This window comes from Protopterus annectens, chromosome 1.part0, assembly GCF_019279795.1.
Source record: "Protopterus annectens isolate FY-2018-M chromosome 1.part0, PAN1.0, whole genome shotgun sequence".
NCBI classification, from domain to species: domain Eukaryota; kingdom Metazoa; phylum Chordata; order Ceratodontiformes; family Protopteridae; genus Protopterus; species Protopterus annectens.
The window spans coordinates 1,889,025,831-1,889,052,344 of NC_056725.1; the positions used below are offsets into that span (position 1 = coordinate 1,889,025,831).

Genomic DNA, 26,514 nt, shown 5'->3' on the forward strand with positions numbered 1-26,514 from the left:
TCACCTGGACATGTGAGATGATAGAGAGGTTACATACAGCTGTGATAACTATTTCAACTGGTGGGGAAGAAGGAGGGGGGATACGTGCACCGAACCTGTCTGCAAGAATGTTGCCAATATCTGTGTGTTTGGTGAATGTTAAGTAGGTGTGTATTAACACAGAGCATATATGAGGCATTTGGTCCATATGTGTAACATAACTGAAGAAGGCCTTGGGGTTATCCATAGTGTTTGTGGCCATTTCCCTCCCAGAGTAGGCCATGACCGTTGTAATGAGGGACCGTAGCGTAGTACCAGTGCTGACCACAGATACCTTCCCTTAATGTGAATCTGCTCTGTCCTGCAGTAGCCTCCTGCTATTGTTATACAATCTGCCTCTGTCTGGGGTCCACCGGACAGGATGCCTAACCTTTGTGCATAGGGTCTGGGTTAGAAATGTGTGTGCAAGTTCCATGCAATCTGTGGCATGTCCGTGTTAAGCATTTGCAAAGGGGTCAGCAGTGTGGGTTGTGGCTTCCACTGGCCCAGTGTGCTGCATGGATACCATCTCAGTCCTAACAAGTGAATAACTGTCTAAACACATACATATCAAAGTAGTCTACTGTGCTGGTGGTGGTGGTGGGATAGGTATATCCAGGCCGAGTAACTTGTGTCCACATCACACTAGTGGATGGCGTCCCACATACAGTACCTTGGGATGAACCCCCAGAGTGAGGTTATGCATTGGACCTGTCAGTGTGTGCTGACCGATGGGGCATGCTATGTTGTGTGGAATGTGGCAGGTATTGTTGCACAGGTGTTGGCTGAGCACTGATATCTGGCCATGTACTTGTGTATCCACCATGACACACACACATGCAACATATGGGAGTAGTAGTATATCACTACACATGAGTATCATGTATAGTATGTGTGCCATATATTGCTGACATAGTCTGCTGATATCCTGTTTGTGTTCTCTTCCAGGGAGATGGCGCATCAGCGTAATCCCGCCTACTCTGCAGCGGAAGATGAGGAGATACACCAGAGCCTGGTGCGGGAGTCTGACATCCTGTTTTCCCGCAGCAGTCAGAATCAGCAGGAGAGGGCTGCACTGTGTCAAGACCTTGTCCGTAGGGTAAATGATATTGGCACGCATAATAGGACATATGAGCAGGTATGACATCACTGCAGTGATTTAATCAGAAGTGTCCATCAGCGTGCATCAGATATCCACAGGCAACAGGTTGCCACAGGAGGTGGGGTGGCCAGACATCCCCCCCTCACCAGACTGGAGGGGCTACTCCTAAGTGTTGTGGCTCCAGCCCTGGAACAGCAACAGCAGTACACCTGCATCATGATGGAGGCTGGATCCACACAGCAGCATGACATGGAGCATGCAGGTAATATGCCATATGTACACTTGACTGTTCTGTACACTGTTAGTTTATGCATGTGTAAGGTGTGTCCGTGGTATGTATCTGTCATCATAGTATGTAATTGTGCATGTGCAATATCAGCAGCTGACGTGTGAAAGGCAACTGGTGTACTACTGCACTGTATCATATGCAATATCAATGGCACAGTTGTGCCCACTGACATTAATCTCATCATTTCTGCAGGTCCCTCCAGGGTTACAGCAAGGCAGGCCATCCATGCTGGTGAGTGTGTTTAACAATACCTATAATAGTCCTGATAGTGCTAGTAACACTAGTGTAACTCAGTAGTGCTCTGTGTGTATACTGAGGGGTGTGCATGTGTGCATGTGTGCAGGTGTGCCTGTGCCCATGTGTGCATGTGTGCATGTGTCCAGGTGTGCCTGTGTGCATGTGTGCATGTGTGCCTGTGTCCACGTCTGCATGTATGCATGTGTGCATGTGTGCATGTGTGCCTGTGTCCATGTGTGCATGTGTGCATGCGTGCATGTGTACACGTGACCACGTGTGCATGTGTGCATGTGTCCATGTGTGCATGTGACCACGTGTGCATGTGTGCATGTGTGCATGTGTCCATGTGTGCATGTGTCGGCGTGTGCATATGTGCATGTGTGCCTGTGTGCATGTGTCCACATGTGCCTGTGTGCATGTGTGCCTGTGCGCATGTGTGCATGTGTCCATGTGTGCATGTGTGCATGTGTGCATAAGTGCATCACTGGTAACAATGTGTGAAGACTGTAAACTGTGTTTTCTGTCTTCCTCCCACAGGTTCTGGTGCTGCTCTGGTGTCCTGCAGCAGGGAACCTGAATCTGGTGCCACAGGTACTGGTAATGATGATATCTGTGTAATGGTAAAGGAAGGTGTGTCAGGGTCTGCCATTGATCAGCCAATTGACAGTACACAGCTGTCAACCCCATCATTGCGCACAGTCATCCTGCCAGTACATCCTTTGTCACCATTGTCCCTAGGTGATGGACAGGATACAGTGGGCATTGACCAGGGTAATGTGGTACCTGTGGCACATGCATCCCCACACAGCAGCCATGGGCAGGGTCCTGCGATGGTACCACACAGACAGTTGCCCATGGGTTCTCGTGGGAGCATCCGTGGGCGTACTGCCTCTGGCAGACGTGCCCAAAGAGGTCTGTCAACCTCAGCTATGTTTCGGGCTGTCATGCAGGCACAGTCGCATATGGAAAGGTACACCAAACAGAGTCTGAGGGAGCTGAGAGCATGTCGCACAGCCATGACTGACAGTATGCGTGACATCATGGATGCTATCCGTAATTTCACCGATGTCATAGACAGACATTGTGGAGACATATTACAGCAGTTCCACAACCAAATGTCCATGAGCCAGGGCAATGGTGGGTGTTTGCGGCGTTGACGTGGCCGTATGCCAGCAACAGCAGCAGCTGGCAGTCAGCGCGGACGACAACAGGCCCGCGCACGCCCCCATAGTGCCAGCAGTAGCCCCAGCAATGCTGGGTCTGTGCTGTCATCGGAACGCCCCAGGAGACCACGTGCACGTGGCTCTGGACAGTCCCAACAGGGACCTGTGTCCAGTCAACACACTCCCACTTCTGATGACAGTACCCAGTCTGGCTTAGTACTGGATACGGTCCGTAGCACCCCTGCCAGGCACAGGTACCGTGTCCGTGCCCACAGACACTGATCTGTATGACCTGCCAGGTGCAGTCTGTGGCTGTCCACAAACCCCTGTATATGGCAGCCATGAGGTGGAACTGTGTGCGTGCATACACACATGTGAAATGTTAACACCTAGGGCGACCACATACACGCACACACTGCACCAACACTGCCCCACCCTGTACTGCTGCCCCTCACCAACACACACATACACACACATGTCAATTGGTGGTATCAGTGGCTGACTCAGGCATACCTAATTCACACCCTGTGCATATGATGACACTGTGCCACCTCCTGCAATCTCCAACATCATTGCGGGAACAGGTAAACACGTTGCTGATGCACAGGGTGACTACATAGAAGTGTATTAGTAGTATCATGTTGGTTACAGTACAGTGTGCTGCTATGACTATGTGTATATCCCAGCATGCCTGATGCAGTAACCGTATGAATGTCCTGAATTGTTATCTGCACCCATAGTACATACCAAAGTGTAACAGCTGCACATAATTGCATGCCGGTGGTAAGGATGTCAACAGATAGCCGCATACATGGGTAGCACAGGGGGGAAGCTAACGCAAGTAGTGATATGCAATGGTGGACATGTACAGTAATGGTGTCAAGTTGCCCACAATGACTATGCAATGTGGATGTTAGCGCATGTTGATATGTGTGCAGTACCAATGTAATCCAAATCACAATTAACTATGACATAATATCAGTTCTACCATGGGCATCTGCGCTGTGTATTCCTGGGTACATGTTGATAGTGCCTACATATTTGCATTGTTACTTACTGTTATTGTTACCCCTTCTTTGTTGTACAATGCACTACTTCCAGCCCTGCTTACTGTAGCTTTGTTTGCATGCATGTTCGCTTGGGGTTCCCTGGAACACTGCTTACACCTGCAATGCAGAGTTACAGTGCTTCTGTAGACGCCTAGTGGCATCTGCATAGCGTACGATATGTATGTCAAGTTTACACATGACAGAACGTCACTGTCTGTCCTGTACGCATGTATGTTGCCTGTGACACATTGCACATGTCTTACCTGGCATTTGCCCATGTGTGCAGTCATATATGCCAGTGCTATGAAACAGTAGCAGTACACCCACACATACACACCTTCAGTATGTTGTTCCCCATTGGCCCTATGTGTTGGTACTCACCATGGCAATCACACTACTAGGGTAGCATGTGCAAAGGTAACCTGTGAATCACCTCTATGGTCCAGTTGTGGTTTATGTGAGTCATGTGGCAATGTCACAGCTGCCACATGTATGCAGTCAGCCATCACCCTTGGCCAGGAACGTACAACACGTGTGGGATGCCACCACACAGCCAATCTGGGGACTGAGTTCTCTGAACCCAGTAATGCCATACCCTGTCAGGTGGCATGTCATATATACTACATCCTGGACAAACTTCAACCCCAATCCCTGCTACTACTATTGATAAAACCCCTGAAGATGTTTCTGATAGTTTTAACCAATTCTTAACTGAGACATTTCAAGCCCTAGCTAGCCAACTACTTCCTAGCTCCCCTTGTCCGGAAAGTAGCACCCCTAGAAACCTACTTGCATTCAGCTTCCAACCAGTCGCCACTTCACTTATCCGTACCTTGATCGAAACATTAAAACCCACTACACTTTCTGCTGATCAACTCCCTGCCGAGTACCTACAAAAATCAGCTGATGCTATTGCTTACCCTGTCTGAAAACTAATCAAACAAACCATGGTAGAAGCTAAGATTCCCACAATCTGGAAAATATCCTATGTAATCCCACTTCACAAAGGAGGCAGCTCTACTGAATTATCCAATTATAGGCCAATAGCTATACTCTCTCCACTTGCAAAGATTATGGAAAAATGTATTCATAGACAGTTCATGCACCACCTAATCCAAAATTGCCTTATGGCAGACGCTCAGCATGGCTTCTGTCCTCATCACAGCACTACTTCAGGCCTCCTAGCCTTTACTAACACCATAAACCATAATCACAACAATAATTATATATCCTCAGCCCTCTTTTTGGATCTTTCCAAGGCATACAATATGGTTGATCACCAACTTGTAATCCACACCCTGCAAACATTCTGTCTAGATACTGGAGCCCTCCAATGGTTTCAATCCTACCTGAATGGTCGACAGCAGGCTGGTCTCTGGCAGAACAAACTCTCTAACCTTCTACCTAACACCTTCAGAGTACCACAAGGCTCTATACTAGGGCCCTTGCTGTTCTCCATCTTCATTAACGACCTTTATACTGTCATCCCAAAAGTCAGCTGTATCCAATATGCTGATGACTCTACTCTGATTTGCTCAGCCACATCTTCAGTAGAGTTATGGTCAGCTAACCAGACCACCTTTAATACAATAGAAAACTGGCTTTCTGAACATCACCTGATCCTAAATCCCAAAACAACTAAACTGCTGTTATTTCACCAACATGTAGGTGTACCGCTTTCACCTTTACCATAAAATCAAATGATGGCACAATAATCTCCCCTGACCCATCTACTAAACTATTAGGTGTCATCATAGACAATAATCTCAAATGTGACCTACATGTTAACCAAACTATCAAAACCATCAATAAAAAAACTAGGGTCACTTTACAGAATAAATGCCTTCCTAACCCCTCCTGCTAAAATTGCCATAGCTCGCTCACACCTTTTTTCAACCCTTCTGTATGCATCCCCTCTACTTTCAAATATGAACAAGACTGTCCTTAACAAACACTCAATTTGCTACAACCACATTGCCAGGTTTGCCACTGGGCTGCCTTTTAGGACACATCATTGCATCAATCTAAATCAGCTTCTTTGGCCTGAACTACCTAGCCTAATACAGTATAACCAACTGATTATGGCCTATAAAATCCTCTATAATCCGGACAATACTCCTGCACTTAAAAATATTATCACCCCCTATAACAATCCTAGACCACTTCGATCCTCTAACAAACTACTAATTCAGACTAGCAAAATTAATAACACAGCTGGTGATTCTCTCTTTGCAAACTCTGTTAGTAGATCCTGGAACTCACTTCCAGCTGCTATTACCTTACTTTCCACCTTAGGTCAATTTAAAACTAGACTCAAACAACATTTGACACTTAACTGGCTATGTCAATGTATCAAGCCTGGCTAACTCGAATGTGTAAAATCTGTTAACCAGTTTACTGTGTAATTTAATTTAATCCTGACTTGTGCTCAGGACTAACTTTAACCTGTGGAACTTGTTTAACTTGCTTACTTATGTAATCTCTGTAAATAATCTGTTTGTAATATGTAATGCTGGTATTATGTAATGCTGTATCTGCTTACCCTTGGAGCTTTTCTCCCCGGGCCTCCACTGAAAATGGACATGCATCCAGTCGGACTATCCCGGTCAACAAATGTAAGATAAATAAATAAATAAATAATAAATATTACAGTGACTACAATACAAGTCAGACATTGACACGCACTGACAGCATGCTGAACACACTGGGGCATACATGGGGACTCAGAATAGCATCCTGCCTGAGCATCACACACCTCCACAGCTGGCACACAGGCATATGTTCCGTCGGAACAGAGCACATGCCACACATGGCACACACATCCCGTGTGCCACACACTCACAGCCTGTAGGGCTACACAACACACCTGCTACAGATGTGTCAGGTACCTGTCTTGGGTGCTGCACTGGGGTCCCGCTCAACAGGCTGTATCTGGTGAAGGTCACAGTGATATGCCTCAGGGGCACTATGGTCCACCACAGAACACATGCATACAGGTCAGTCAGAGGCATGGACACATATGACTCACTCATTGACCATGCCACTATGGCTGACCTAAGACATAACTCCCTGGACTACATGATAGGGAACATTGAATGGATCTCTCAGCATGTGGCACAGGCCAGAATGAGCCTGATCTTGGTTGCCAACATACCCTCACCAGGTATGCTACCACTATATGTGGGAAGGGTGTTGTATGTCTACATTCTGCACAGTCTCCAATGTCATTCATAGGGTATCCACTGGCTGTCAACATGTGCTTACATGCTAGGGAAGCCACAATGATGTGCAAGGGTCATCTTGCACGTGACACCCATGGCCCGATGTATATTGGCAAAGCTCCTTGATACACACATACTGCCTTATGCTGCAGGACACGGTTTACATAGCCACCTCCACGGGTATCACACAGGTTAGGACACTAACAGTGCTGCTACACAACAACAGCAGTGTACACCGCAAGATGCATGCACTGGACACTGTCCTCAGCACGGTGAACTGCAATGTCTGTGCAGTACCAGAGTCCTGATTCATGGCTCACAGGTGTTACCCATCACTGACAGGTTATGCCCCATACCATGCCTGTCATCCCCTACACATGTAACACACATGGACAGGGGGGTGGTATCCCAAGGCACCACAGATACACACACCTCCAGGTTGTTGGCACAGCACAAAGCATCAGGGCCTAATCATGTGCAGCTAACAGTGTGTCGGACTGCCATCTGGTTCATAGCCTGGCACACACAACCCTCCCATACACAGGAAGACCACCTATCCTCCATAACAACACTGGCAATATGACAGTCTCAAGAACTGTCTTTATATGGCTGGACTGCATCCAGCCAAACATTGTGCTTGAGCATTACTGTAGCTACAACACACTAGTTGAAGGGTTCACAGCATGTGGTCACTGAATTGCAGTGGAATGATATGTTACCACTACCACAACAGGTGGGAACATGCAGCACCTGTACATCGACTACATGTAGACTATATGGCCCAGACCAGATGTGTATCCCCTGCTGTAGGTATTTTACCATATACACCCACACTGTATAGACACATACCACGTGCGGCCCCTGCACAGTAAGACGCAGTCATATTGGTATACATTGCAAATACCATTTATCCACTCGAGGCATGTGTCAGACATGGTAACTACTGCAGGTCACAGGTATTTATGTGTATGTGTCACACACATACATCATGTGTGCAATGCCATTGCTGGTTTAGGCAATGGCATGCATTGTTATGTACAAAAACCCACACAAGGTCATAATGTGTGACACAACCACACGTGGCAGTTGTGGGTTACCAAAACATACCTATCTGTACTCTGACAATGGTAATAGACACAGTAGCAGAGCGCACTATTGGCATTACTGGCCAACTAGCCCTATTTGACTCTGCTGATAGTGTGGTGACATCCCCTGTGTTTACTGGGGGAATATGCAGCATCTGATGTATTGTAGTATTTGCCAAAAGGATCTGTTTTCTCACACTTGCATTTACACACACCCTACTACCCCCCCACCCACCCACACACACACACTTGCAAGATTCATACCCCTACCTAACTAAGTCATGACATGTGAGAGAAATGCATTAGCAAAGCGCACTATTCGGATTACTAGATAGTTCCTCTTCTCTGGCTGTACTTATAGGGTGCTGACATCATCAGTATTTTGAAAGGGTAATGTGCATGAGGTAGTGTGATCTCCTGATTGCCAAAACTAACATGTTTTTCATACGGAAATGCACACACACAAACTCCCCACATCCAAACACACACACACTTGCAGGTTTCAAACCCCTACCTAAATATGTTATGGTACTTGAGTGGCTGTAGCAGGTTGCGCTATTCTGAGTATTGGCAGATGTCTCTTCTCCAGCTGTATGTATAGGGTGCTGTTATCATCACTGTTTGGAAAGGGTAATGTGCATCATGTAGTGTGATCTCCTGATTTCAAAAAAGCACATGTTTTTCATACAGAAATGCACACACACAGAGTCCCCACATCCAAACACACACACATGCCATTTACAGGTTTCAAACTCCTACCTAATTATATTATGACACTCGGGAGAGACGCATTAGCAGAGTGCACTATTCGAATTACTGGGAGTGTTCTCTTCTCCTGCTGTACTTATTGGGTGCTGACATCATCAGTGTTTAGAGAGGGGAATGTGCATCCTGTCGTGTGTTCTCCTAGTTGCCGAAAGGGATATTTCTTTCATACAGACTTGCACACACACTAGCCCTCTTCACACACACACACACACACACTGAGCATTTGCAGGATTCAAACCCCTACATAACTATGTTCTGACACTTGAGATGGACGCATTAGTAGAGTGCGCTATTCGCATTACTGGGAGGTTGCCCTTCTCCTGCTGTACTTATAGGCTGCTGACATCATCAGTGTTTAGAAAGGGGAATGTGCATCCTGTAGTGTGTTCTCCTAGTTGGCAAAAGGGACGTTTCTTTCATACAGTCTTGAACACACACTAAGCCCCTCCACACACACTGAGCATTTACAGGATTCAAACCCCTACCTACCTCTTGTTATGACACTCGAGACGGATGCATTAGCAGAGCGCACTATCCGAATTATTGGTCATCTGTTCTGCACCTGCAGTATTTATAGGGTGCTGACATCTTTATTTCTACAGAGGTATGTACATGTAGTACTACCTGTCAGGTGGGGGATAGCATATATATGCATTTGCAGCCACCTACGTCAGGGTCAGATATGCACATTGCACTGGCAGGTTATGTTCTATACCATGCTTTGTGACCACAGGACCTGTAACACACAACACAACCAGTCCAGAACACCACACCCACATCCAGGACACACACTTAGCTTCCCTGGGAACACTGCTGGGATATGCAGGTGTTCACATACACCATTCCAGTTGTTAACATCAGGTACAGGCATATTGTGTGTGAGAACTACTCAGGCCTCTACCACTTTACCCTACAGCCACTACAATTTGTGGGTCCATGTGCTATGGCAGAACCACACACCACAGCCACATGGGGAATACATATTGCACCTGTCCATCTGCAACGTGGGTACTCACTGTTCCACACCAGAGGTAGACCACCATTGTTGATATCTGACCATACCCACCTTTTCCTGGACATCCATATCCCATCTCCACCCCCAGGCAAGGTTGTCACTGCACACAAACTGTATTTAGCACAAGCAGACTCTACACTTGTGAAGACTGGGGTGGACAACTTCAGAGAACCCATGCTGGGGGACTATACTGGCCACTCAGCATAATCCTTGAAAATTGCATTCTATAAGCATGTGTATGGTTTGCATTGATCATGCTATCCCACATATACCCATGACTGCTCCACAACAAGACACCTGTCAGCTGTACACCAGCCATATATGCCATTACAACAGACAGAGTGAGCTAATACATTGCAGAGCTGTAGCCCACAGAGGGAGGACATCTGTGAACAGTTCTGGCATGGTACTTCATTCACACATAATCATTACAACACAGTGTTGACAGTGGAATCATCCAGAGAATGCAGATAGGGCTCCCCTCAGTCTGTTATTGACGGACACCTACTATCAGAGATCCTCAGCAACCCTCTCCCAGCACACACCGACAACATGGCTGTGGCTTAGCACATTCAATCCCTGGGACCTCCACGCTGCCCCTGCTTGACAGAGGCACAGCTCACTAGCCTCACATGTTGCCTTCTGTGACCTACTTTACAGTGGCACAGTAGCCTACTGTCCTGGGGATGCAGATGCCAAGCACACTCTGGCTGAGCTGTCATTCCCTAGGGCAACAAGCCTAGTATTGACTTCTACACCCATATGTTCAATTGTCGGATGCACAATATTTGTTGTGCTGTTCTACTGTTTGCAGGTCTTTATTGCCATAGCATTCCCTGTTCCTATGACCAACTTGTGTATCTGTGGAAGATGTTTGCATATCACGGCGATCCACTATATCACTTATGTCTCTGTAGTCATTTACTGTGTGCACTGGGCAGATTGCTGTGTTGTGGCTGGTTCCTGGACTGACACGTATAAATACCAGATATGTGTGGCCAACTGCTAAACGGAGATATGGCCAAGTGTGTGAGCATGCCCAGTTCAGCCTTTCCATGGCATGTTGTCTGACATATGCCTCATTTATCAAGTGTGCGAGCATGCCCAGTGTGAACTTTCCATATGTTGCACTCTGAAGTCCACCACATATTTGGGTGTGTGTGAACTTCAACAATATCTCACGTTTATGGTTGTGTGTTGGGTGTCATGTTGTGTACTAACTGGCCAACTGCTTTGTGTCTGCCACAACAGGGATTATACTGTGCCTGCAGGGATTGCATGGGATACTTTACAGACAGTTCTCAACATACTTTCATAATGACCTAACACTGTAGTACCGTATAGTGTACTGGTTCCGTACTTTCACTGTGGTGGACAGTATCCTGGGCTTTAGTCCTATGACTGCTTGACATCTTCATAGTGAGCACAACAGACTGTGTAGGGGCCAGTTGTGCACATATGACCATGTTGCATTATGTTCAGATATGGACTACCTACACCAGGCTCGTCCAACATTGCTAGTGTATTCCACAACATGGGTGCCCATTGGCAAACACTAGCGATGTTCCCTAGTCCATTTCTGATGCTAGTCACAGGGTGTGTTTGTCCTTCGACACACATTGTAACTGGAGTTTGCCATGACATATGTCACGGTTAGTATACTGTGCCTCCGTCTACCTCTGACATAACAGTGATACCCAGGGTTAGCCTACCATCTCCCATCCACTCATCAGGATTCCTCTTGAGGGGTGTCGATATGTGACACTCTGGCTGGCCTGCACCAGGAGTTTACTGAAGAGTGGGGGTGCCTTCTGTGTTATGGATCATTCTGTACAGCTTGTCCTATGTATGTCAGTGCTGGGACTCAGGTCTCTCATGTGCATAGCTCACTGCCATTCAGATTGTACAAGGTGCAGCATGTTCATTGATTCCAGGTTGGACATGGCTTCATACATCAGGCACAGCTTGCCTGTAGCTGGGCAGTATGGAGGTGTGTGGGGCTGCAGTTTGTTTACTCAGGCAACACATGGCATCTGTTCATGCTCTTTGCTACTCCTGGTGGGGTACTGTTGTGGACTTTACAGTTGATGGAGGTGTCTGCTGCAGTATATCCCACAGGGGCTATTGTAGTCAATTGTGACGCTGATGGAGGATGACTGCAGAGCCACAGTGAGTTCGCCTTATCTACATCTGCCAACCTTAATGTTTGGGTGGGTATATAGTATATGTTTCTGCGAACACTACAGCCACATGTTTGTCCAGTGCAGGATATCTATCACCTTTTGTACCCAGGTCTCACATTACATGTTAGGTACGTCATGGGTTAACACCTGTGTGGTAATTTGTGGGCACTTACTGTATATCCATGGTGGTTGTCTATACACAGTTCTGCAATTAGCTTGCTGACATGGCTATGGCTCCAGTTGTCTGTTTGTAGGTGGCCCTTTTGTGGGTTGCTTGTGTCAGCTGGGGGTCGGATTTGGTGGGCTGTTTGTACTCCTCTGCATACATGTTCAGTCACAGTCCTTCCATGTTGGCCTATACCTATGGGACATATATACAGAACGGGGGGGGCAAGACCAGGCCTTGTGGGATGCCACTCATATCTGCTTTGTAGTCTGACATGGATGCGGCATGTCTGACCATGTCAGTTCTGTCCTTGGTCTGGTTTGCAACCCCTCTACTGACATAGGGGTATATATTTAAGCTGGTGAGCATATCCATACTGAACTCGTACGGTATTGTCTAGAAGCATGTGCACGGTCCAGCTACGCTGTGTGGACCACATTGCCCTCATCAATGACCTTAATGACTGCTTCAAATGGGTCAAACATGTTTAGGGGCAAGATCTGCAGTTACGACAGCCACACTGTGTAGGGTCCAGTATCAGTAGGTCCACAATAGCCTTCTGTCTGCGGTACATACTGATCCTTTCCATAGCTGTGCAGAATAAGCTTGTCAGGATCCTGGGGTGGTAGTCTGCAGTATCCATTCAGGCAACACCTTTGTTGTGATGGACCACTGTTGTTGTACACTGCTCTTTGGGTACATATCCTGTGGTAAGGCTGACATTGGGCAGTAGTGTGATTTGGCATTCCATTATTCTTGGAGTCCATGTTGGCCTCAGCCCAGGACACCATCACATACCTTTGCTGCTGTGTGTTTTGCTTTGCAGATGATGGCTGTTACCTCAGCATCTGCAATGTCAGGGGACCATCAGTCTGCTGGGATAGGTATTTTGCACTCTGCGGGGGGGGTTTGCACTGCACCTGACAGGTTGTATGTTAGCAATATGTGTGTGTGTTTGGTATGTTGTTTGTAATATCTGTGTGATTCGGAGCATATCTGTGGATGCCCAACATGGTTCCTACCATCAGTTGGGTAAGCCTTGTGATTATCCTTAGTGTCCTGTACGTTTTGTATCTTCATAGGTTCATGGGTTCATACTAGGCTATACACCCTAGGCCATTAGTAAGCCTAGCCAGAGTGTGTGTGTCTTTCGCCACTCCTTGCTATGTTCTATTATGGCCATTTATGAATTTCTTCACTGTGCCTCTGTCTGGTCGTGACACAGTGAGGACCCCCAGTATACATGTCCTGTTGAGGGGTGTCAGTGAGGGGCTCTGCCTAACATGGATTGGGATCCTGTTTCTGGGTGTGGGGAGCCTCTGGGTTATGAATCTGTTCCTCCAGCACATCTTATTTCATTATGTGTTGAGGGTGACATCTGTCACTCTCACAGTTCCAATGGCTTTGATTTCCTGTGGTGGAGCATGTCCATTACTCCTGTGTTGGACATGGCCCTGTACAACAGCCATACAATGCCTCTGTGTAGGCAGTCTGTGACTGCATTCAGCTGGGGTGTCTACAGCCAGGCAACATATGACATATATTTCACACCCTTTATCCTGTTGGTGGGGTAACTATGAGGTCTTCCGAACTGCTGTAGGTGTCACATCCCATATGAGTCATTGTACTAGATTATGGGTCTGATAAGGGAACAGTACAGCGGCACAGTGACCTCTGTTGATGTAGATGTGAATCCTTTCATGATACGGTGTCCAATATCGACAATCTTCCTAGCCACATTGGCATTGTGAGTGTCACATGACAGATTACTGTCGACCTGTGTCCCTAGGTCCCTGATAACTCCTTGCATACATAATGGTTTGCCACCTATGTGGTAATTTGTGTGTACCTTGTCTGGTATTTGGTGGGACATTCAGTCCAGTGTCTTCAGGATGTCTGGGTGTAGTTGTTGTGTGTGAGAGTGTGGTCTGTCGCATGCTACAGACTGTACAGCAGTTTGGACTACACTTAGGAGCACATGGGTGGTCTCCGCTGCTTTGTGCATTGTCAGTTACCTGGCCATATGGGTGTCTGTGCTGCATATGGATACTCCCCCTCCTTTGATGTTTTGGTGCAGGTGTTGGGGCCATAACACATGATATGTGGTATAACCTAGTAGTGCTGTTGTGCTATCACTAGGCTTGCAGCAGGCTTCTGTCACTGCACAGACATCGATGTTCATAATGGGAAGTGCCTCAGGGGCATGTATATTGCAGTTTACACATCTGGCATTGGTCAGCATTACCCTTATGTTTCCTACCACTTATGTTTTCTAGGGTGGTGGGTAGTCTTTTTGGCCTTGCCTACATACGGCTCTATGGAGGCGACAAAGGCCTTATTCAGTATCCAGATGCACAAGGGTAACAGGTGCAAGCCATCACTGGAACAGCAGCATGGTTTATCATGCTTGACATCTCAAGCAGACAGACATTAGACCCTCTTGGACTGACAGCTGTAACTGTGCCAGCTGTTAAACATGAGCATTCTGTGTTTGTACTGCGGCATCATTCTTGGTGAGGGTTGGATGCTGCACACAGCCAGTGTCATACCGGCCTGGGGTACATACTCAGAGGGATCATCCATGTCTCTTTTCATGTTGACCAGGGAGGTACATCTCAGGTAATTCACACCAGCATGGACATTGAGTGCATCATATTTCTGCTTGCTTTGGGGTGACCTGCGTACTTGTGTTATGTGGCATTTTGTGGCAGCCTACAGGCAGCTTACTCTACCCTTTCCCTTGTTCAGTCTGGTGAGTGGACAGCAGTGTGTCTGCCTATACAGACACCTATTACAACTGTATCAGGCATGTTGTTTCTCATTCTGGCCTGTGACTGTTTGGCACACCAGCTTTGCGTACTATTCGTTGCATGTGCTATGTTTGAAGGTTGTGGTTGCTTGTGATCTGCTTTGGAGGCTTCTGTTGGTGTGGTGTGTTTGTAATTAAGGCCTCCGGGAATATTTATCTGTGTTTATGTGTTTGGTTTACAGTTGTGGTAGGTCTATGTGGGACTGGGTTTGTGGTGTATGTGGTTACCTTCTCCTCCTGACTAGTTTTGACAGTACTGAGTTGGTGGAGCTCAACCTCTGGTTTGGATACATGGTTGCATCTATCACATATATTTGTATTTATTGGGGGGTGTTGTGGTTGTCTGTGTACTTGGGACTGGTGTCACATTGCCTCTGGATTCACAGATTCTACTTGTTGTGGCTGGACTTAGTGGATTGTATGTGTGGACATATGTTATTGCCATACTACTGGTCAGTGATTACTTCCCTTTTTATGTTTGATCTATCATGTGGTAGCTTCCTCATTCTCTTGCATGGTTTGGTAATGGCTGGAGTCCAGCATGCCAGATGCCTGCGTGTATGGCATTGTATGTTGTTGTTATTTGTGATTGCATACTCCAAGCATTCCTGGCTGTGTTCATGGAATGCCTGTATAACATGTTCTGTGGTGTGTCCCATATTCTGCACTTGCACAGGGCCTTTTGTGGATTCAACATCAGTTTGGAGGGCTGCAACCTATGCTTTACACATGTTTTTCACTGTGGTATTCTGGCCAGGGACTTGGGTCAGCATGTGTATATCCAGTGTGATTACTCTATGGTCTGGTCTTACCGGTGAGGGGTACACTTCTCATCTTGCCATCCAGTACACATGTTGCTGATTATCACATCCAGTATGCTTACACCCTATTGTGTCCGGTCATGGATCCCTTACAGAACCTATATCGGTTTTTCTAACATCATATTTGAAGCCACTATTGCCTATGGTCAGAGCTCGTATACAAGATACAACTGAGTTTCTTAACATTGTGGTTGATACACAACTAGATCCAGATTGGATAATGTGTACTTTAGACGTGAAATCCCTTTATACGAGTATCCCTCATTGGGCTGGCCTACAGGCGTTAGACTATTGGCTTCAAAGATCTGATCTATACCCACCTGGATTTAACACGCTACTGGTATGTTTGTCAGAGCATGTTTTGAATAAAAATGTTTTTTTCTTCCAGGGTGATTGCTATTGGCAACTTAGAGGTACAGCTATGGGGGCTTCCTTTGCCCCCATATATGCTGACCTCTTTATGGCATACCTGGAGGAATGTCTCATATATGATCCTTTGCACAACATTTACTTAGAGGAGATGGATATTTGGAGACGTTATTTGGATGATTGTTGGATGGTGTGGCGTGCGGATGTTGACTATTTGATGGAATTTGTGGAACATTTGAACAGCAATGTTTGGGGTATTGAATTCTCTATAACATATCATAAGTGTACCATTGACTTTTTGGATGTCACGGTATATCGGAATGAGGACAATACCCTAAGCACTAAAATATATAGGAAGTATCCACAATTTAATACTCTTCTTCATTCTTCTAGTATGCACCCACGCCACACCATCCGCAACATCCCTAAATCACAATATTTACGTGTTAAACGTATTAATTCATCTCCTCAGGATCATGAAGATGCCATCCAGGATTTAAATTATAGATTTCTTGATAGAGGTTATTCTATGAGAGACATATCCAGTGCCAGGTTGTGGACAGATCAGCAGTCTAGATCAGATCTTTTAAAATATCAGAGTAGGGGTACTGACAAAGGTGACACTATTAGATTTATTACCACATTTGGGAAAAATCATCAATTGATCAGAAATGTGTTGAATAACAATTGGAATATACTTTTGGCTAATGAACATCTTCGTCATATATTGACTGACGAATGCTCTATTTCTTACAGGAGGGGCAAAACCTTGGGCACGTTATTCTCTTATTATAAACATAAGGACAGTGGAGGTGCAACATATAGACAACTTACCCTTTCCGGTGATGAGCTGTTGGGGACTTTCCCGTGTGGTCATTGCACTTCCTGTTTAAGTATCAATAAAACTAAGGAATTTTCTAGTGCCAATACTAGTAAGATATTTGATATACGTATATTTGCCAATTGTTCAACATGCTGGGTGATTTATTTAGCTATATGTCAGTGTCAAGCTTTTTATGTGGGTAAAACCTCAAGGTCCCTCCGAACTAGAATTGTAGAACATCGTAGTGAAATTCGGACTCACAAAATTAGTAATGCATTATATCAACATACTGTTAAGCATCCATCTGCTAAATTTATATTTTGTGCCATTGATAAAGTACAGGGCAATAGGTCCAACCAGACAGGTTGGCAGAGTGTCCTAAGTATGAAAGAGAAATACTGGATTATTCACCTGGGAGCTCTTTTTTCTCCAGGTTTGAATGACCATTTGTAATGTATCTTTACATATGTATTTTTATATATATATTAATAATATATATATATATTTGTTAGTTATTCAACACCACATCTGGGCTTTACATTTATATTGTTGTCTAAATTGTATTATTTATGCACTGTTTGTGCATTTAAGAATTCCTACTTATTAGTTAGGTTTCATTGTGTAGCATGTCTTTAAATCTGATTTTGTAATTAATGGGTAACCATTTGGTTATCAGTTGATTAATTGTTCATGTATATATAAGGAGCATGTCTTATGTAATCATTATGGCTGTTATCCTCACTGAAGAAGGTACTACACCGAAACTAGTTTGAGGTTATGGAGAGTGTATGTGTCTTTGACACTATTTTACCTCATTAAAGCATTTGGGAACCTGTTGCTGGCTCTTGTTTGTTCCTGTTCTGCTGTTGGGCCGTGCAAGCTTGAACGTGCGTGGGTTAGTGTGTCACGACATATGTTATTGCCATACTACTGGTCAGTGATTACTTCCCTTTTTATGTTTGATCTATCATGTGGTAGCTTCCTCATTCTCTTGCATGGTTTGGTAATGGCTGGAGTCCAGCATGCCAGATGCCTGCGTGTATGGCATTGTATGTTGTTGTTATTTGTGATTGCATACTCCAAGCATTCCTGGCTGTGTTCATGGAATGCCTGTATAACATGTTCTGTGGTGTGTCCCATATTCTGCACTTGCACAGGGCCTTTTGTGGATTCAACATCAGTTTGGAGGGCTGCAACCTATGCTTTACACATGTTTTTCACTGTGGTATTCTGGCCAGGGACTTGGGTCAGCATGTGTATATCCAGTGTGATTACTCTATGGTCTGGTCTTACCGGTGAGGGGTACACTTCTCATCTTGCCATCCAGTACACATGTTGCTGATTATCACATCCAGTATGCTTACCCCTCTTGTGGGAGTGGTACATTGTTCCTGGGCATTTAGGTTTATGGATTCTGGGAACTTTTCTCCTACTGTGTTGGTGCTAGTATAATGCTCCCGGTGTATGTCTGGGTATTTTCAGTCAAGCAATATAATGTGGTTTGGGGGGCTTGATATATTCATGTATTACAACATAGGCCAGGTGCAGTTCCTGGTATTAGGACAGTAGTCTGCAGCAGGCTATATACTGGGAGGCAGTTTTAGCCATTGGTATTTGACCATGGCTAATCCATGCTGCTTCTTGTTGTGGTACCAACATGGGGGTGTGGTTATCCTTGACATTTATTGCTAGTCACCCTCCTTTTGTAGCTTGTTCCATGTTTTGCGGCTGTACAGCACAGTATGAGGTGTGACCTGGTAGTGTTAGGGTGCTGATGTGAGCCTTGACCCAGCTCTCTATTACAGGACTGGTATCTACATTCTTCATACTGTGTGTGTTTACACTGCACACATCTTGCTGTTTAGACTTCTGGCATTGGGTAGCATTACATCTAGGTTCCTATCCCTTGTGGAACCTATGAAGGTGGGTTTGTGTTTTGAGACTTACCTATTCAGGGCATGCTGTGGGTACTGACAGCCTTTGCCAGTATCCATGGGGCATGGCATGATAGGTGCACGCCACCCCTAGCAGGTGGTGCATCATGTCATGCTCCGCATGTCTTCCCAGCCTGAAACACATTGGCTCCCCTTTGACTAACTGCATTACTTCAGCCAGTTATTGCACTTGATCATCCCATCGTCATTTTGTGGCTTCATGCTTGGTGAGGGTGGATGTTAGTCAGGGTCCTCAGGTGTGCATATAGTACATGGTGTTACATTACTTAACACATGGCATTCATGCCTCAGGTGGTGCTGCAGGGCTGCCTCTGTCGGATGCGCATATTACACTTCCCTGTACATGTTTGTGAGCAGGTCATGTCATTTTAGACATCCATGTTATTATTTGAGTGAGTCAGAGGGGGTATCATTCCCAGGGTTCCTACTGAGCCAGTGTATGTGCTATGCGTTGCCTCTTTGCCAAGGCCAGGGCATACTGGGCACACCTCCTTCTGCCTACTGGGGCAGGCTCAGGTTGTTCCTCCTCCGAGTCACGCTCTGCCTGTGATGGCCTTGGCAATGGTGGGGGGCTGTTTGGCCCAGCCCTATGCTGGTCCTGCTGCAGCTGTTTTCACAAGATCATATTATGTAGCATAGCACATACCATGACAATTTGGGTACATGTAGTTGGTGTGTACTGCAAGGCTCCACCAGATGTGAACAGACACCAGAACCGTGACTTGAGCAACCCAAACACATGCTCTATTACATTACGTGTTTGTGCGTGTGCCTCATTATGGCATTCCTGTTCAGGTGTGTGTGCGTTTCTGATGGGTGTCATCAGCCACGGCTCCAGTGCATAACCTGCATCCCCCCCTAGGTGTCCGTGTGGGATGTCCCCATTGGCAAATGTCTGGTACAGCTGTGTCAAATGCCAGGTGTGGGAATCGTGGTAACTCCCAGGGCAGCCAGCACACACATTCATTATTATGCCCTGGGCATCACACACGACCTGGCAGTTGATGGAGAGGAAGCCCTTGCGGTTAATGTAGGCCCTACCCCACTCACCGGCTGGTGCTTTGATGCGTATGTGCATGCAGTCTATTGCACCCACTACCTCAGGGTATTCCGCTATTTGCTGGAAGAGACGCATATTGCTGGCCAAAACCTCACTGGCATTGGGGAAATATACATGATCACCGACATGTGCTGACATGGCATCCAGGAACTGCTGCAGTACCCTGGAGGCTGATGCCTGTGATATCCCCATCATATCGTCAGTTGGTCTCTGGAAGGTACCTGTTGCTAGTATTCTTTGGCCAACACATACCTTGGTTTCCACTGGGATGGGTTACCCTCTGTTGGTTCTGTGTGTGAGGCATGGCCTGCACAGCTCAACAATTTGCTGCTGGAGCTCTCTGTCTACTCTATAGCGCTCTACTATCTCCAGCTCATGTAACCCATGGTAGGTGACCCTGGGCCTGTACACTCTTCTCCGTCTCCTCACTGTGGATTGTCTGGCACCATCTGCATTGTCACCACCCTCAGCAAGTCGCCTATGTCTCATTATGACAGCTATGGCAGCCCCTAACATTTCTGCTCTGAGTGAAGCTTTTTCAGTTTTCACTTCTATTAGCTTACTCCTGTCTTGCAGTGTCTCTTAAGAGAAACATCCTGCACTACTGTTTGCAGAGTTTTAAGTGCTGGGCTGGGCTACTATTCTGCCTGTGTAATTGCTTGCTTCTAATTGTTTTCACCTGCTAGCTTCAGCAGTTATCCCTGCTAGCTTCCTATTAATTCTGTTGCTTCCTTTTTCCTTTCTGTTTCCTCAAGGGGGGAGCAACGTGCATACCATCAGAAACACGCTCACAGTGCCTTACATGCGCGCACACATGCTTACACGGTTTAGAATCTATTTATTCGTGTTAAAACGCGCGCACACCCATGCAAACACTGTTACATGTCTGCCAACAGCCTCCAACATGCTCAGCCTGCCCTACACACGCACACACCAGCGCAAACAGTGTTAAAATCTCCCAACACGCTCCCACATGCTCAGTCTGCCTTACACGCGCGCACACTGCCCTACTCGCGCTTCATGGCGCTCACTGCGATGCACGCCCAGCAAGAAACTTTGGTGTAAGTAACAGTGTACACCTTCCATTTCTTGACTTTCCCTGACTTAACTAGTGGCACACCTCTTTCCATGATCTGTGTCTGTCATCTGTCATGTTACACTGACCTCCAATGAACTGCATTTCTTTCTACCATCCCCCTGTGATGTCACCTATCTCCTACTCTATTCCTCCCCCTTATGTATCTCTTACACTACTCAGACTGTACTCATTTGCTATGTGACTGTGAGATTCAGTATCCTAACCCTCATTTACATGAGATTGCCTACTAATGCTTAGTTACATGTCTTAGACTCAGCTTCCCCCCTTAGCAACCACTACACAGTGGCCATGTTGTTTTTGGTCTGCTGGTCCCTGCATTGTCGTTCCATGTATTGCATGAAACCCACATTTGTGGGTTTATAACCTTCTTTTTTATGGGTTTATACAGCGCAGCCCGTTTGCGCGGGGCTGCGCTGGGTTTAAACATTGGCGATCGCCGAAAAAAAATATATATATTTTTAATATTTTTGCATCGGGTTATCTTGCCAATGGCCACATATTTGGCCATTGGCATGCTGCCTGAGACATATGCACCCTTTTTTGGAGCTGACATGGCTCCGTTGTGGAATTTGCAGAAACGTACTCAGTTGTCAACTGAGTACATTTCTGCAGCTAAAACGTCTCTTACACGGACTGGTTTCTGCTTCGTGGATCGCTAATATACCGCATTTGCATACCTTTCGGCTGCAAGTGCGGTATTTAGCATGTCCACACCCAGTCCGTGTAAGAGACGTTTTAGCTGGTCTCTTACACGGAGTTTAGGGCTGTTCCTGGTTCGCATGGCTTGCATGGAGTGTTGCACGTCTCTTACACTCCATGCAAGCCTTCGTGAATCCTGCCCATCATCTTTCCTCTCATTTTTTGAACTATAGCTACATTCTCATAAATATTCTAAAGTAGCATCGTCATTTTATATTCAGAACTCACTTGTCTTTTCAGTTTCCCTTAATAATCTAACATCATAATCTTGCTCAAAGTCTCCCATAATCTCGTTTGTTACTTTCCTCATAGAAAGTACCTTTTGCAGTATTCTTCCTAGCATGTCTGTATTTTCTATAACAAACAGACTCTAATAAATGTGTGTGAAATGTGTTGTTCCATATAGGACACAATTTGAACTGACTGACCAATTTGTACCAATGAGCTTTCTATAGTAGTAGTTGCTATTCTGATAACAGCAAGTTAATATTACAGCTGTGCAGCTAATATATATATATATATATATATATATATATATATATATATATATATATATATATATATATATATATATATATATATATATATATATATATATATATGTATATAAGAACTACCCTTTTATTGTCATTTCAAAAACAAAAAACAAAAAAAAAATAAATCATACAAATAATCAAATAATAAATACCTGTATAGCTACCATACAAATTCTCAAAAATGATTTTGATTAAAAAAAACTTTCTGTCACAAATAAGCTTTGACTATATAGGCATTAACAATTTCATGACCAAAGTATAAAACACATCAATTTAAAACATCTGTATTGCAGACATTCACTGGACTGGTGTCAATAAGCATAACTTAAATCATTGATTTTTTTAACAGCAGCATAGCTAGCCACAGAAAGAATTATTTTTATATTGCCACTGTTGTAAACATGATAAAAACAAAAGTATAAATTATTTTTTTTACATTCTTCTTAGAAACTATTGATAAATCATATATATTTTTGGGATACAATCTTTATAAGTTCATGAGACCGTTAGTTGAAACTGTTGCTGTGAGGTAATTTACCATGGCGTAAGTCAAATTATTTTTCTGTTACTAGGCCTGTGGACATCAAAATGTTCTAGGAAATAAAATTAGGGCATGTGCACATATGGACGAAAATTGTTATGAAATAAGTCTTCTTTTTTTTTAGCTCAGTGAGTTCATAGAAATACTGTTCTTGTGGTTAGGTGAAATCTTTTGTACAAACAAAGGACATATCCACATTTATGTGATAGTAATCACCCAAGACTTTTAGAGTGCCTTCACTTCTCATTCTGGATTTTTTTCCACTCATTTTATAGAAAGATACTCACATAAAACTGTTTAGTTCAATATACAGTAAATCCACTTAAGTCAAAACATTTTACCAAAGGAAATCCACATTCTATACGAACATGGTACTCTACAAGAAAAAAGTGCCAAGCAGTAAACAAGAGATTCATACCACAAAAAAAGCTTCTGGTTTGTGGATATGTTTTCAGACATTTGGCATGACAGAGTATGATTTGGCATCAATCCATTTTCTCCTAGCTGAGAAAAACAGTGTAAGGATTCACAGTCAAATTCTTCATCATCAGTAGGATCTGAAAGCAGAACATTCCTGTTATTAAACAGACTTTTAATGCTACACATCATAAGACTAGCTATTCTGATTCTAGTTGTTTTTTTAATTGAATACATTAACACAGCAACTATAACATGTTTAAATAAATCTGTGGCATGAACTTTTTCCAAAATTGTACAATGCATGGTGAAAGAGTGATTGCAGCAAAACTCATTGGCACTGGGAATCGAATATTGAAATAACCCAGAGGTTATCTTGGCTCTAAAAACTGCTTTGGTTAGTGGGGTTGTTAGTACAGTACGCAGTAACTGGTTGTGTGAAGTAAGAGCCCTGATTCAGTCTTGTTGGCTTTTACTCGATATAAAGGGAGTTGTTTGGTACTTTGCATAATTGCATCTGATGGGGGATCTGTAATAAATGAGCTGAAGGCCATCCAAGCTCCATTGGAATCTCTTGCTCAGCTGCTTCAGTCAATGACTATAGGTAGTCTGTGTTTTAAGGCTACCACAATGAGTCATGACAGCTATATGCAGAGTACAGCAAGTCTTTCTTTAGTACAGCAACAGACGCAGCTGCCAGAACAATGACCCATCATAGCAACCCACTCAGACTATATTCAGGATTTCCAGCTGAGCTTGCAGGGACTGGAAACTAAGGCAGAAGACTTGGAAAACTGAGCCTGTTGTAGTAACCTGCACATTACTGAACTGCTGGAGCAGGTGATGCAGAGCAACCCCACTGCTTTTATGAAGGAGGAGTTTGGAACACTCTTAGGTAGTAGATGTGGTGAATGAAAGACCCCGTAGAATCAACTCAAATAAAAATGCTAAACTGCCACAACATTTCATAATTAAGTGTCTTGACTACAATCAATATGACAAGGCTGCATTGTGAAAGACAAGGGAAAAGAATGCACCAGTTCTTCTGGCAGGTGTTCAAGTTAGGATCATTCCTGACTTCAGTACTTCTCTTTATGCAAGAAGGAAGGCGCTGATACCTTACTTGTACTCCTGCGGAGATCTGGGATATTTCTTTAATGTACTGTTTGCTGCAATGCTTTGTGCTTTAAAGAATGGTTAACAATTTCAGTTCTACACCTCTTCTGAAGTAGTCCTACTTCTGAGAAGGCAGACCTCTCAGAGCCTGTCAAAGGATGCTGAGACAGTGCAACAGGTCATGGTACCATCCACATGCTCCAAAAATTGGGATCAACTGATATTGTGCTCTATGGTGAAGCATTCAGTTGGAAAAAAAAGGCAGGGATTTCCTAGTTCAAACTCAAAACTTTGTGTGTGTGTGTGTGTGTGTGTGTGTGTGTGTGTGTGTGTGTGTGTGTGTGTGTATATACTGCAAAAGAGGACAGCTTGTTTACCAGCCCTGGAATCTCTACAGATAAATTAGAGTCTATGGAAAGTTACTGGCATGAATGAACTATCTGTGTTGAAGAGTTTGAGACAACACTTAATTCGGTAACCACAACCTGACTTGAGTTTTAGTTGGAAGGCAAGGTTTGAGAGAATCAGGGGACCATTCCTCTAGGTTTTCTTACCTCTTGGGCTGGTTATAGGGTATGAAGACTAGTGGTGTTATCCAAGGTCTTTGAACTCTACAGATGGCATAATGGTTAATGTCGTTGCCTCCCATGCACAAGGTGCAAGGTTCAATCCTGACTTCCAACCAATGCCTGTTTGGAGTTTGCATGTTCTCCCTGTGACTGCATGTTCCTCCCACCTCCGAAAAACATGCTGACTGCTTCCATCTCAAACTCATCCAAGAATGGAAATCTGGACAACAGCACAGTATATAGATGGTGCCCTATCAAGGGAAGAGTTGTACAGACCAACAACCTTAGGTATCTACTGTAGTGCACAGTATCCACAAGATAGGAAAACATGGATCATGGACTGCACACTGTGGCAGGGCTAACCAATCGATAGTGTAAAAAAAATGGCTCTACATGATTCGGTTGTGTTGACTAATGTTGCCCAATGGTCTTGTGTATTTGTCTTAATGGGTTGAGGACCCAGCATACTCCAATCTATGCCAGGGACCCATGCTAACAGTGAGAGGGGTGTATGTGCACCTATGTGCCAGTGTGTACCTGCCATAAAGCTCAGCAGCAGCCCTGGGTCAATAATCTACTGGCTATCCAGTGTCTAGCTGCCCAACTTGGGTTACCCGGGTTAGCTCTGTTGAATGTAAGCTGGACATAAAAAACAATCAACTTAGCAAACATGACCTAAAAGTTGTTACACTCAATGTAGGTTCACTGACAGGACAGAGCCTGAAAGTGTACAACATGATGATAAGGAGGAAGCTGGATATCTTCTGCATCCAGGAGACAAGATGGAAGGGCAAAGCTCCTTGGCTTGGAATTCAGAGTCTACTACTCAGGAAGAGGACAGGCTAGAAATGGTGTGGGCATTGTGGTGAGGGAGAGGCTTCAGAAGACAATGAAGGATGTCATCAGAGTTAGTAACAGACTCATGGCAGTCAGACTCCACACTAATCCTAGTTTATGCTCCAGAACAGGGTTGTGACAATGAGGAAAAGAGCGCATTCAGACAACAGTTGCAGGACCTACTAGATAAAGCAGGAGAATGGGAATTAGCATTGATAATGGGTGATCTGAATGCACATTCTGGGACAGACTGAACAGTATATGAGGAATGTCTCTGTCCACATAGGTGGGGCAACAGGAATCAAGAAGGAGAGGCCGTTCTAGACTTCTGTTTATCAAATGGCTTCATAGTAGCCAATACATGGTTCAGCAACAGAGACAGCCACAAGATCACATACCAGACTGGCCAACATGCAACTCATAGTAAGAAAAGGGCACGGGGTAGAATCAATGATTGCAACGTCATCCACAGTGAAACAGTTGGCCTACAGCATAAACCAATGGTTGCAACAATCAGTTCAAGCTGTGATCAGAGGAGGCTCTAAGGTCAAAAAAGACTGGGGTGAA

General features: G+C 44.8%; 1 protein-coding gene across 2 annotated transcripts in view; it reads right to left on the reverse strand.

Annotated features, from left to right (window-relative positions):
• IL7R (interleukin 7 receptor) overlaps window positions 1–26,514 on the reverse strand; it is a 776,271-nt gene that overhangs the window by 574,157 nt on the left and 175,600 nt on the right. For both annotated transcript variants that reach the window (XM_044069973.1, XM_044069970.1), the window contains exon 2: window positions 23,427–23,565. In XM_044069973.1, coding sequence (XP_043925908.1) covers window positions 23,427–23,565 — 139 coding nt within the window. The remainder of the gene's footprint in view (window positions 1–23,426; window positions 23,566–26,514) is intronic.